The sequence below is a fragment of the Malaclemys terrapin genome, chromosome 2, assembly GCF_027887155.1.
Source record: "Malaclemys terrapin pileata isolate rMalTer1 chromosome 2, rMalTer1.hap1, whole genome shotgun sequence".
Classification (NCBI taxonomy): domain Eukaryota; kingdom Metazoa; phylum Chordata; order Testudines; family Emydidae; genus Malaclemys; species Malaclemys terrapin.
In genome coordinates this window covers 36,174,758-36,185,282 of record NC_071506.1, presented here as the reverse complement: position 1 = coordinate 36,185,282, position 10,525 = coordinate 36,174,758, and the positions used below count along the sequence as shown (strand labels likewise).

At 47.5% G+C, this 10,525-nt stretch overlaps 1 protein-coding gene across 5 annotated transcripts in view; it reads left to right on the top strand.

The window, feature by feature from the left end:
* Positions 1-1,798: 1,798 nt before the first annotated feature.
* FZD6 (frizzled class receptor 6) overlaps positions 1,799-10,525 on the top strand; it is a 47,115-nt gene continuing 38,388 nt past the window's right edge. Inside the window, exons 1-2 of one of the 5 annotated variants that reach the window (XM_054017877.1) lie at positions 1,799-1,940; positions 4,479-4,868. In XM_054017877.1, coding sequence (XP_053873852.1) covers positions 4,689-4,868 — 180 coding nt within the window. In that variant the 5' untranslated portion in view covers positions 1,799-1,940; positions 4,479-4,688. Of the gene's footprint in view, positions 1,941-1,966; positions 2,035-2,141; positions 2,561-4,478; positions 4,869-10,525 lie in introns of those variants that run through there. The other 4 variants (XM_054017873.1, XM_054017875.1, XM_054017876.1 and 1 more) reach the window with 4 other exon arrangements.

Here is a 10,525-nt window from a genome sequence, read left to right as displayed (position 1 = left end):
CCTCACTCCCCCCCTTCTACCCCTCCCTTCCCCCCCTTCTACCCCTCCCTTCCCTGGTAACAGTTATCAAGCAAATAATGATTACATTTAAGCAGTTAAGTCATTCTTGGCAGCTATAAGCCTAGCTTGTTAGTAACTTCTTTAAACCGTTATCTTGTCCTTTTTCCTTTCAGCCAGAAACATGCAGGCCTCATTATTACCGCTTGATACCGGTGTGAGCAGGGGGTTGCACACAGATAACTGGTTGCTTACATATTCCAATTGCACCTGGCTTTTGAGGTTGATTAGAGTTTAAACATGGAAGAAGTTTGGTTCATATAGGCCTAGTGCAGGAAGGCTTCATTGACACTTAGTGGCCTTCCACCCTCCCGAGTTACCTAGTATGCCTAGTGACACCAACAGTTATATATCATAGATTTATAGAAAGAGACCTTCTAAAAACATTAAAATGTATTACTGGCACGCGAAACCTTAAATCAGATTTCAGAGTAACAGCCGTGTTAGTCTGTATCCGCAAAAAGAAGAACAGGAGTACTTGTGGCACCTTAGAGACTAACAAATTTATTAGAGCATAAGCTTTCGTGGACTACAGCCCACTTCTTCGGATGCATATGCATCTATATGCATCCGAAGAAGTGGGCTGTAGTCCACGAAAGCTTATGCTCTAATAAATTTGTTAGTCTCTAAGGTGCCACAAGTACTTAAATCAGAGTGAATAAATGAAGACTTGGCACAGCACTTTTGAAAGGTTGCTGACCCCTGGCATATACTGTTCCAGGACACAGAGTTGCACATGCAGTATATGGGCAAATAATTCTTTTTTCCATTTTCATATAGGCATGAAAAACCTTCTGAGGGAGAGAACACTTTGCAGTTAGGAAATTTCCTGTACTCATGTGACACTTAAAAATTATTTTACATGTGTTCAGTGCAGTATCCTGAACTGACTCACAAAAGACTGACATGACATGAGCACCTAGGGTGACCAGACAGCAAGTGTGAAAATCAGGACGGGGATGGGGGGGTAATAGGTGCCTATATAAAACAAAACCCCAAATATCGGAACTGTCCCTATAAAATCGGGACATTTGGTCACCCTATGAGCACCTTTTCTTTTTCTCAGTTAGCAGCATCACACTCCACTTGGTAATGATCTTCTTTCAAGCCCCTTTATTTGATGTCTTAATGCAATTTCGGTATGCAAACGAAGCAAGCTTCACAAAACATTTGTAAGGTATTTTTATCCCCATTTTACAAATGCAACAAGTGGTTATGTGATTTGCCCAAAGCCATGCAAAGGATCAGTGTCACGCGAGGAAATGGAACCCAGGATCCTGATTTCCAATATTAGGGTTTATTGCCCCGAAAAAGTTGCACTGGTATAATTTAGTGGGCAATTAAACCAGTACAAAAGATTGTTGCCATGCTTAGTTCAGTTAAAGCGTGGCTCATTTCTGGGTAGCCTAGGGGCAGGTTTAACTGAACTACAGGGCAGTAAGCCATCCTCACACCCGATTGCAGTGTTCACATGGGAGCCTGCACCAGTTCAACAATTATAGGTTTAAACCATCCCTGTGCATCGCTGGTTCCCAGGTATCCAGGCCCAGTACGGGCCCCCTCCTTCCCAATGCCCCGCCTTGGGGATGAGGTGGGCCTGCCTGGCGCTGACGGGCAGCGGCTCGCGACAGGCCCTATCGCAAACAACTGGGAGGTGGGCGGGGCGGGCCGCCTCGCGGCTGGCTGTGCGTGCCGCGTGCCGGTGCGGGCACCGCCCCCTCACTCTCCTGCCCGCCGGCTTTCAAATATCGCGCGATTCGGCAGCCAGGTGTTGAGACGCCACGTCCTGTTGGTGCTTCGCAGGAATCGCAGCCGGAGCGGAGCGGCCATTGGAGCGGGAAGGAGGAGCCGTCGCCGCCTTTCTCCCGCCCCGCGTGGCTGAGGTGAAGAACGGGCGTCTGCACCCTTAAGGGCTGAGCCGCCCAGCCGCGCCGCTTGTTTCCCGGGGCGGGGGCAGCAGGGAGGGTGCGAGGACGGGTATGTATCGGGGAGGGTGGCCCCTCCCCCGCAACGCTGCGTCACGCCTCCCGAGCGCGAGCGGTGGTGACGGGGTGGGGCCCGGGGGAGGCCGCCTGAGGGGCCTGGGATCCCCGAACCGCTTGGGGGGGTTGTGCCGTGTCTCCGGGCGGAGCCGTGTCCATGCCGGCCGGGGCAGCCTGAAGCGGGGACATGGAGCAAGTTCCTTGGCCCCGCCCCAGGCGCCGCTTCCCAGGGAGGGGCTGGAAACCAAGTGCCGGCGCCGGGCGGAGGCCGCGGCTGTAGCTCCGGGGTAAGGCGGGAGCTGAGCTGTGCCGCGCCGCAGCGAGCCGATCGCGGGGGGGTTACACTCGGCTAGTCCCGGCGGCCAGGCCCGGGAGAAGCGCGGAGCGGTGAGAGTGGAGAGCCCGCGCCGGGACGCCTGTCTGCTGAACCTATTCCCCGCTGTAACCTAAGCGGCTGCGTGAGGTGGGGGACATTCATTCCTCGCCTGGGAAGCCCCCTGGCCTGCTTAGCCATTGGACAGGTACCGGGTGTGAGTGAAGCTTCATCTGCCGCCTGACCTCCCCACTCAGCTAACATTGATGGCTGTCGACCTCCGATTTAGCAAACCTGACCCATTGTGAAAGATTAAAAAAACCTCATAGTGTTGACAAAAGAAAGGGAGACAAACACTTTTTGTCAGGGATGATTTAGCAGCTTGATTTAGTCCTGCCACAGCATTGGGGCTGGACTTGATGACTTCTTGAGGTCCATCTTCCAGCCAGGGGTGGCAGGATTGTAGAAATTTTGGTGGTGCCCAGAACCTGCTCCCCTCCCTCCCCCCAACTCTGCCCTCCACCTGCCTAAGGCTCTGGGAGGGAGTTTGGGTGGGAGAAGGAGGTCTCGGGTATGGGCCCTAGGCTGGGGAGGGGTGCAGGCTATGGGTGGGAGTTTGGATGCAGAAGGGGTGAGAGGTTAGGCTTGGGGAGGGTGTTTGGGTGGGGGAGGGGTCTGGGGTTCAGGCTCTGGGATGGAGTTTGGGTGCAGGCTCTGGGAGGTTGTGCACAGGACTGGGGTGCAGGCTCTGGGAAGGAGTTTGGGGGCAGAAGAGGTGTGTGGGAAGGGGTGGGGGTGCAGCCTCTGAGACTGAGTTTGGGTGCAGACTCTGAGGAGGGGGTATAGGAGGGGGTGATGGGTGCAGGCTCTGGGAGGGAGTTTGGGGATGGGAGGGGGTGCAGGGGTGAGGGCTGGGGATGAGGGGTTTGGGGTGTGGGAGGGGCTAGGGCAGAGGGTAAGGGTGCAGGGGGTTGAAGGCTCTGTCTGGGGATGAGGGGTTTGGGGTATTGGTGAGGCTCTGGACTAGGGCAGAGGGTTGGGGTGCAGGGAGGTAAGGGGGTGTGGGCTCTGGGGTGGGGCATGGCTGGGGATGAGTTTGGGGTGCAGGCAGGCTGCCCTGGGGCTGGGGCAGGAGAGGACTCCCCCCAGCCTTCTCCCTGCCGGCAGCAGCGAGCTCTGGGGGAGGGGCCCCCTCTCCTCTGCCCATAGCACACTCACCCTGCACCATCGTCACTGCACGTGCTCCTAGGGCCCCTCTCAGGTCCAGGAAGCCCCCTCGCCTCCCCTGTGGTGGATGCCGGGGGGGGGGGGGGGGGGGGGGAGGAGGCTTCCATCACATGTGCGCCTCCTCCCCTGCTGCTGCCCCTCACTGTAGTCTCACTGGGGGTGGGGGATGGGGCTGCCCCTTGCCCAGCGTGGGGCAGAGCGGTGACTGTGGGTGGGGGGTGTGCTGTGCTGGTGTAGGTAGGGTGACCAGACAGCAAGTGTGAAAAATCGGGATGGGGTGGGGGGGGGTAATAGGAGCCTATATAAGGAAAAGACCCAAAAATCGGGATTGTCCCTATAAAATCGGGACATCTGGTCACTTTAGGTGTAGGGATCTGCCAGAAAAGGGAAGGGTCCAAGGCAGAAGGGCAGGGTAAGGGCAGTCTGCCCTGCCAGTAGTGGATGGGGGGCACTAGGACCCTGTGGGAACAGTTGATGCCCAGAGCTGGCTGAGGCAGAGCAGAGTGGGGGGGGGGGGGTGAGAAAGGGGGGTAGCAAGTGGGGGCTGGGGGACACTTGGGGGAGGTTGGGGGGCGGGTGGCAGGCAGAGGAGAGACTCGGCCCCAATATTGGTGGAGCTGGGCCCCTGGACCCTGAATATTGTTGGATCCTGGGCACCACAGGCCCATACAACTCGCTGCCCCTGCTTCTAGCCCTACATTTCTGTGATTTGGTGGCGTTACTCCTCATTTACACCAGTATCAAGTGAGAGGAGAGTGAGGCCTGGGAAAAGTTGTCTTTTCATTTTACAGATTTATAGAAACCTGTTTTCTCCGCTGGAAAGTCTGCTGTTTAATGTCATTTACTGGCCTTTGTACAGATAGTTACAGCTGAGGTGCTATGTCTTTTTGTTTTTACAGTTCACAAATAAGGAGAGAGATTTTTCAAGGAATCAGGATTGTACAGAATGGGAAAGTCCCATGAGAAGCAAGGAGCTTGATCAGTTTTTCAGTGCTCTTCATCTTTTCTTCTTCCAGAAGAAGATGGACAAAGATTGATTTCCTTATGAAAAAACAATCTCTGTAACCACTGACCAAAACTATGTGCTAAAATCAGAAATCTTGACAAAAATGGGAATATTTGTGTTTTTTGTGATTTACAGTTTAATCTTAACCCTGATACAAGGGCACAGTCTGTTCACCTGTGAACCAATTACTGTTTCCAGGTGTACAGGAATGACATACAATATGACATTTTTTCCAAATATGATGGGACATTATGACCAGAACACTGCTGCTGGCCAAATGAAGGTAAGTTGCCCCTCCCTGTTTTGTAATATTTGTTGCATTCGAGTAATATAACTGGGAGCAATTGGAAAGGAATGATTTGTAAACAGATAAATCTTTCTGCCATCCTGTAATGCTTGGAAGGGAAGGTAGGTAATGTAAAACAACTAACTGCCCATTTGAACACCTAGGAAGTGCTTCTCCACCCTCTTGCAGACTCCTGGATGTGCAGATAGGGTGTATGACAGCTGTAGGCTGTCTCTTGCAGACCATTGCAAGCCTCTATGTAGAAGGTGTGCAAGGAAGGGTGCCTGAGGAAGGCATGGGCATGCCAGTAGGAGACAATAGCACATATTACTGTGGCTGTTCTGGGCCTCTCTGGGTTGCACAGCCAGGGTTGTCAGAACTTAGAGCAACTCGCTGAAATACCTAAATCATGTCCAGTGGCAAGTAGAACCTTGATCAGCCCAGAATCCAAAGGGTATAAAAGTGGCTTGAAGTTGCTTTTCCCACCCCTCCCAAGAAGCTGCTCTATGTGCTCTGCATCAAGGAAACTGAGCACATAGTCTCATCCTACTTCCCATTGTTTGTTTCCTGATGTGTCCTGACTGAACTTTATATTAAAAAAACAAAACAAAACAAAAAACTTGCATCTGTTTTGAGAGTTGATGAAAAGAAGCACTTCGTATACCCAAATAAATTTTCTGAAAACTTATAACACACTTAGTTTTTCTGGGAGCTTGCCATCTGCAGAAAAACAGTTGATAGTAGCAGGAAAGTTCTTGTTGAGAGACTTGTAAAACAAGTTTCAAACCTGTTTTAATAATGGCTTAACGGGAGGGAAAAACCCTCCTAATACAGGGCTTGAAATACTTACCAGACATGTACTTGCCAGAGGCTAATGCAAAAGATGAAGGTGGCAGAGGGGGCACAAGGAAAAACTCAAGCACTTTTATCAGGGGCTGAGGACCCGATAATGGATGCTACCAGCAGGCAGGCTGAGGGATTGAGTAACTGAAGCAATAAGGTGGGAAGAAAAAGCTCCTTTGTTTTTTCCAGTAAATTTGAGACCATGACCATCCTCCAGCTTCTGGTCAGTTTCACTGCTAGGTTGAGCCTTTTGTCAGTTCCACTGCTGCCCAATCATGTCAATTCCTTACTGGTGCTAGGCTCTGGAGCTTTTCTCTGATGAAGACGCTATAATGGATGCTGGAAGAAGGATAGAGCAGCAGAGTCCCAGTTCCTCAACAGCTGCCAATAGTTCTGCATGGCAGCAGTGAAACTGACCAGAGTTGTTTAAGGTTAATTCTGCTGCTGCTTGGGGGCAGTTCTGTATAGTGGCAGAGGCCTTGGAGTTGTGCATAAGTTAATGCTTGAATGGTTATCTTTGCAACCATAAGAGGTAGAAACCAATTATTTTTAAATTAAAGCTTGAATTCTGCAGGAACTTGTCTTTGTCCCCACCACCACCACCACTTCCATGAAAACGATCCTGTTTGCACCATTTTGTTTTCTCTCATTGCTTTTGGCCTTGTGGAGGCCTCCACGCAGGGTCCTGCTTCGGAATAATGAATGGGGACTTGGCAGGCCAGTGGGGAGAAATGGGGTGGTCCAAGGGTGCATATCTTTCTCTTTCTGGCTTTGTGAAAAATCTGTGGTACAGATGATAGAGCCACAGGCTATATTACCTTATCTATATAGCCCCCCTTGACCTTTTCCATGGCCATCTAGAGGGGGAGAGGAAGTTTCTTGTATAGTTTCACTGGAGCTGGGGAGGTGTGCGGGGGGCAGGGGGGGGCAAAGCTAGTGCTGAGGCACAGGGCCTTTGCACAGGTGGCTCTACCTTCCCCTTTGTCTTATCCACTCCTTTGACAGGGTGGTGTGGGGTATATTCCATGGTGGTATTCTTTCTTTCTTCAGACCTTTCTCCCAAAAGAGAAGATGTGAAGGTGCTCTGCCTTAGTTCACCATCTGTGAATGGGCATGCCACTTCCCTACTTTGCAACAGAGTTGTATGGCTAAGTTCATTAATATATGTGAGGAGTTTGTATACTGTGACGGGTGACATAGCAAAGCCTAGTAATAAACTGATACAGAATTGGGCCCTAAAGATTTCCCCTCCCCCTTCTTAAATCACTATGAAAACAGACTAAACTGTTCTTTCAAAAGTTTACAACTGAACATTGACTTAATACAGCTTTGAAACTTCACTATGCAGAAGAAAATGCTGTTTTCCCTTTATTTTTTTAGTAGTTTGTTTAACACTGTACTGCACTGTATTTGTGTGTGGGTGGGTGGGGGGGGGCGTGTTTGTGACTGTGCTGCTGCTTGATTGTGTACTTTGGTTCCAAATGAGGTGTGTGATTGACTGGTCAGTTCATAACACTGGTGTTCATAATTCTGAGGGGCTACTGTAAAGCTCATAATCCAAAAACAAATGCACAGTATTCTGTGGTTAGCGTCACAAGTGATACCACTTTTCAGGTGGCCACCAGCAATAGGAACAATCTAGGAAAAAAGAATGAAGGCCGCACTTAGAGGATAGGGTACTCTATCCTGAGAAGCAGTGACTCTGAAAAGAATGTAGCGGTCATGGTGGATAATCAGCTGAATGTGAGCTCCCAATGCTAATGGGTTTCTTGGGATGTATAAACAGGATAAGATCAGGGCGGTTATCTCTGTCTGGTGCTTGTGCAACTGCTATTGGAATACTGTGATTACATCTGGTGCCCACTATTCAAGAGAGATGTTGAAAAATTGTAGAGGGTTTAGAGGAGAGCCTCAAGAATGGTTACAGGATTGGAAAACATGCCAGATAGAATTCCTTGAATTTTTCACTGTGTGGCTTATATTAACAAAGGGAAGGTTAAGGGGTGACTTGATCACAAGTTATAAATGCCTTTGTGAGGATCAGAAATTTTGATAATGGGTCTTCTATCTAGCAGACAAAGGTATAACAAGATCCAGTGGTTGAAGGCTGAAAGTTGAAGCTAGACAAATTCAGACTAGAAATAAGGTAAATTTTAAACAGTGAGAATAACCAGTGGAACAGCTTACCTAGGATTGTGGTAGATTCTCAATCACTGGTAATTTTAAAATCAAGATTGGGTGCTTTTCTGAAAGAGATGCTCTAGTTCAAACACAAATTAATTCAGGGAAGTCCTCTGGCCTGTGTTATGCAGGAGGTCAGGCTAGCTCATAATAGCCTTACAGTCTAAGAATAGGAAGCCCAGAAATATCAATTGTAATTATTTTTCAAAAAACATGGATTTTATTTTTCATTTTTCCTTACAAATTTTTGGATTATTGGACTTCTCTCAGGCTATTTTGGTCTTATTTCTTAATTTAGGTTTGTTGAAACAACTGAAGTTGTTTCAGCTCAGACTCAGAGAAAACAATAAGTCACCATCTGACAAAAATGTTTTATGCTGTGTGGTATTATAGCTATGTTGTTCCCAGGATATTAGAGAAGCAAGGCAGGTGAGGTAATGGAGCAACTTCTGTTGGTGAGAGAGATAAGCTTTCTAGCTTACACAGAGCTCCTTTTCACGTCTGGGAATTGTATTTAGCTGTGACTGAGTACAGCATGGAACAAAAAAGGCTCCAGAAGCGATCCCAGCAATTATAGGCTAGTAAGACTAATGTCAGTACTGAACAAACTAGTTGAAACTATAATAAAGAACAAAATTGTCAGACACATAGATGAACGTGATTTTTGGGGAGGAGTCAGTGTGGCTTTTGCAAAGGGAAATCATGCCTCACCCATCTAATAGAATTCTTTGAGGGGGGTCAACAAGAATGTCCACATGGATGATCCAGATTTTCAGAAAGCCTTTGACAAGGTCCCTCACCAAAGGCTCTTAAGCAAAGTAAGCAGTCAAGGAATAAGAGGGAAGGGAAGGTCCTCTCCTGGATCAGTAACTGGTTAAGACCCAGGAAACAAAGAAGTAAATGGTCACTTTTAGAATGGAGAGAGGTAAATAGTTGTGGCCCGCAGGGGTCTGTGCTGGGACCAGTACTGTTCAACGTACTCATAAATGATCTGGAAAAAGGGATAAACAGGCGGCAAAATCTGCAGATGACACAAAACTACTCACGATAGTTACGTCCACTGCAGACCACGAAGAGTTAAAAAAAGGATCTCACAAAACCGGGCGAGTGGGTAACAAAGTGGCAGATGAAATTCAATGTTGATGAATGCAAAGTAATGCATATATAAAATTATGGGGGTCTAAATTAGCTGTTACCACTCAAGAAAGATCTTGGAGTCAATGTGGATAGTTCTCTGAAAACCTCCACTCAATGTGCAGCGGCAGTCAAAGAAGCTAACAGTGTTGGGAATCATTAAGAAAAGGGGTAGATAATAAGTAAGGCTAGGATTTAGTCACTGGTATTTTTAGTAAGTCATGGACAGGTGATGGGCAATAAACAAAAATTTACATCCCATGGCCTGTCCACGACATTTACTAAAAATATCGGTGATTAAATCTTGGGGGGGAGAGGGGGGCAGATCTGGTCACCCCCTCTCAAAAAAGATATATTGGAATTATAAAAGGGCAACAAAAATGATTAGGGGGTACGGAACAGCTTCCATATGAGGAAAGATTAATAAGACTGGGACTTTTCAGAGTGGAAAAGAGATGACTAAAGGGGGATATGATAGAGGTCTATAAAATCAAGAGTGGTGTGGAGAAAGTAAATAAGGAAGTGTTTGTTATTCCTCATAACACAAGAACCGGGGTCACCCAATGAAATAAATAAGCAGCAGGTTTAAAACAAACAAAAGGAAGAACTTCTTCACACAATGTACAATCAACCTGTGGAACTCTTTGCCATAGGATGTTGTGAAGGCCAAGCCACTTACAGGGTTCAAAAAGAACTAGATAAATGCTTGGAGGATAGGTTCATCAGTAGCTATTAGCCAGGATGGGCAGTAATGATGTCCCTAGTTTGTTTGTGAGAAGCCAGGAATGGGTGACAGGGATTGGATCACTTGATTACTTGTTCTGTTCATTCCTTCTGATGTATCTGGCATTGGCTACTGTTGGAAGACAGGATACTGGGCTAGACGAATCTTTGGTCTGACTAGGTATGGCTGTTCTGATGACTTGTCAACAGGGAAAGTGTCCATAATAGCTATAGCAGAATACATTATACAGCCAGAATAAACTATTATGAAGATGGAATAAACTACTTTACTACAGCTATGATGGTCAATTTCCCTGTGTAGACAAGCCCTAAATCTTTAGTTTTCCCAGGTCACCTGATTACTGGCAATAGCCTGCACAATTTTTCAGCCTTCATAGTATATGCATCCTTAAGATATCTATAAATTTTATTTCTAGTCTTTACTTGTTAAGTTGAGATATATGTAAATCAATCCTTCCTGCTAATCCATCACTTTTGTTTTTCTTTTTTGAACTCCCTTCACTTTGTCAGTGTCTATGTGCTGATAGTCTGAAATTGTGAACATTACTTTTAGAGAGACAAAGTAGGTGAGGTAATATCTTTTGTTGGACTAACTTCTGTTGGTGGGAGAGACAAGCTTTCCATCTTAAACAGAGCTGTTCTTCAGGTGTGGGCAATGTACTCAGTGCCACAGCTAAATAAAAGATGGAACAGATTGTTTAGAACAAGTAAACACATTTCAAAGGACCATTCAGGGTGAAGTGGTCTGCTTC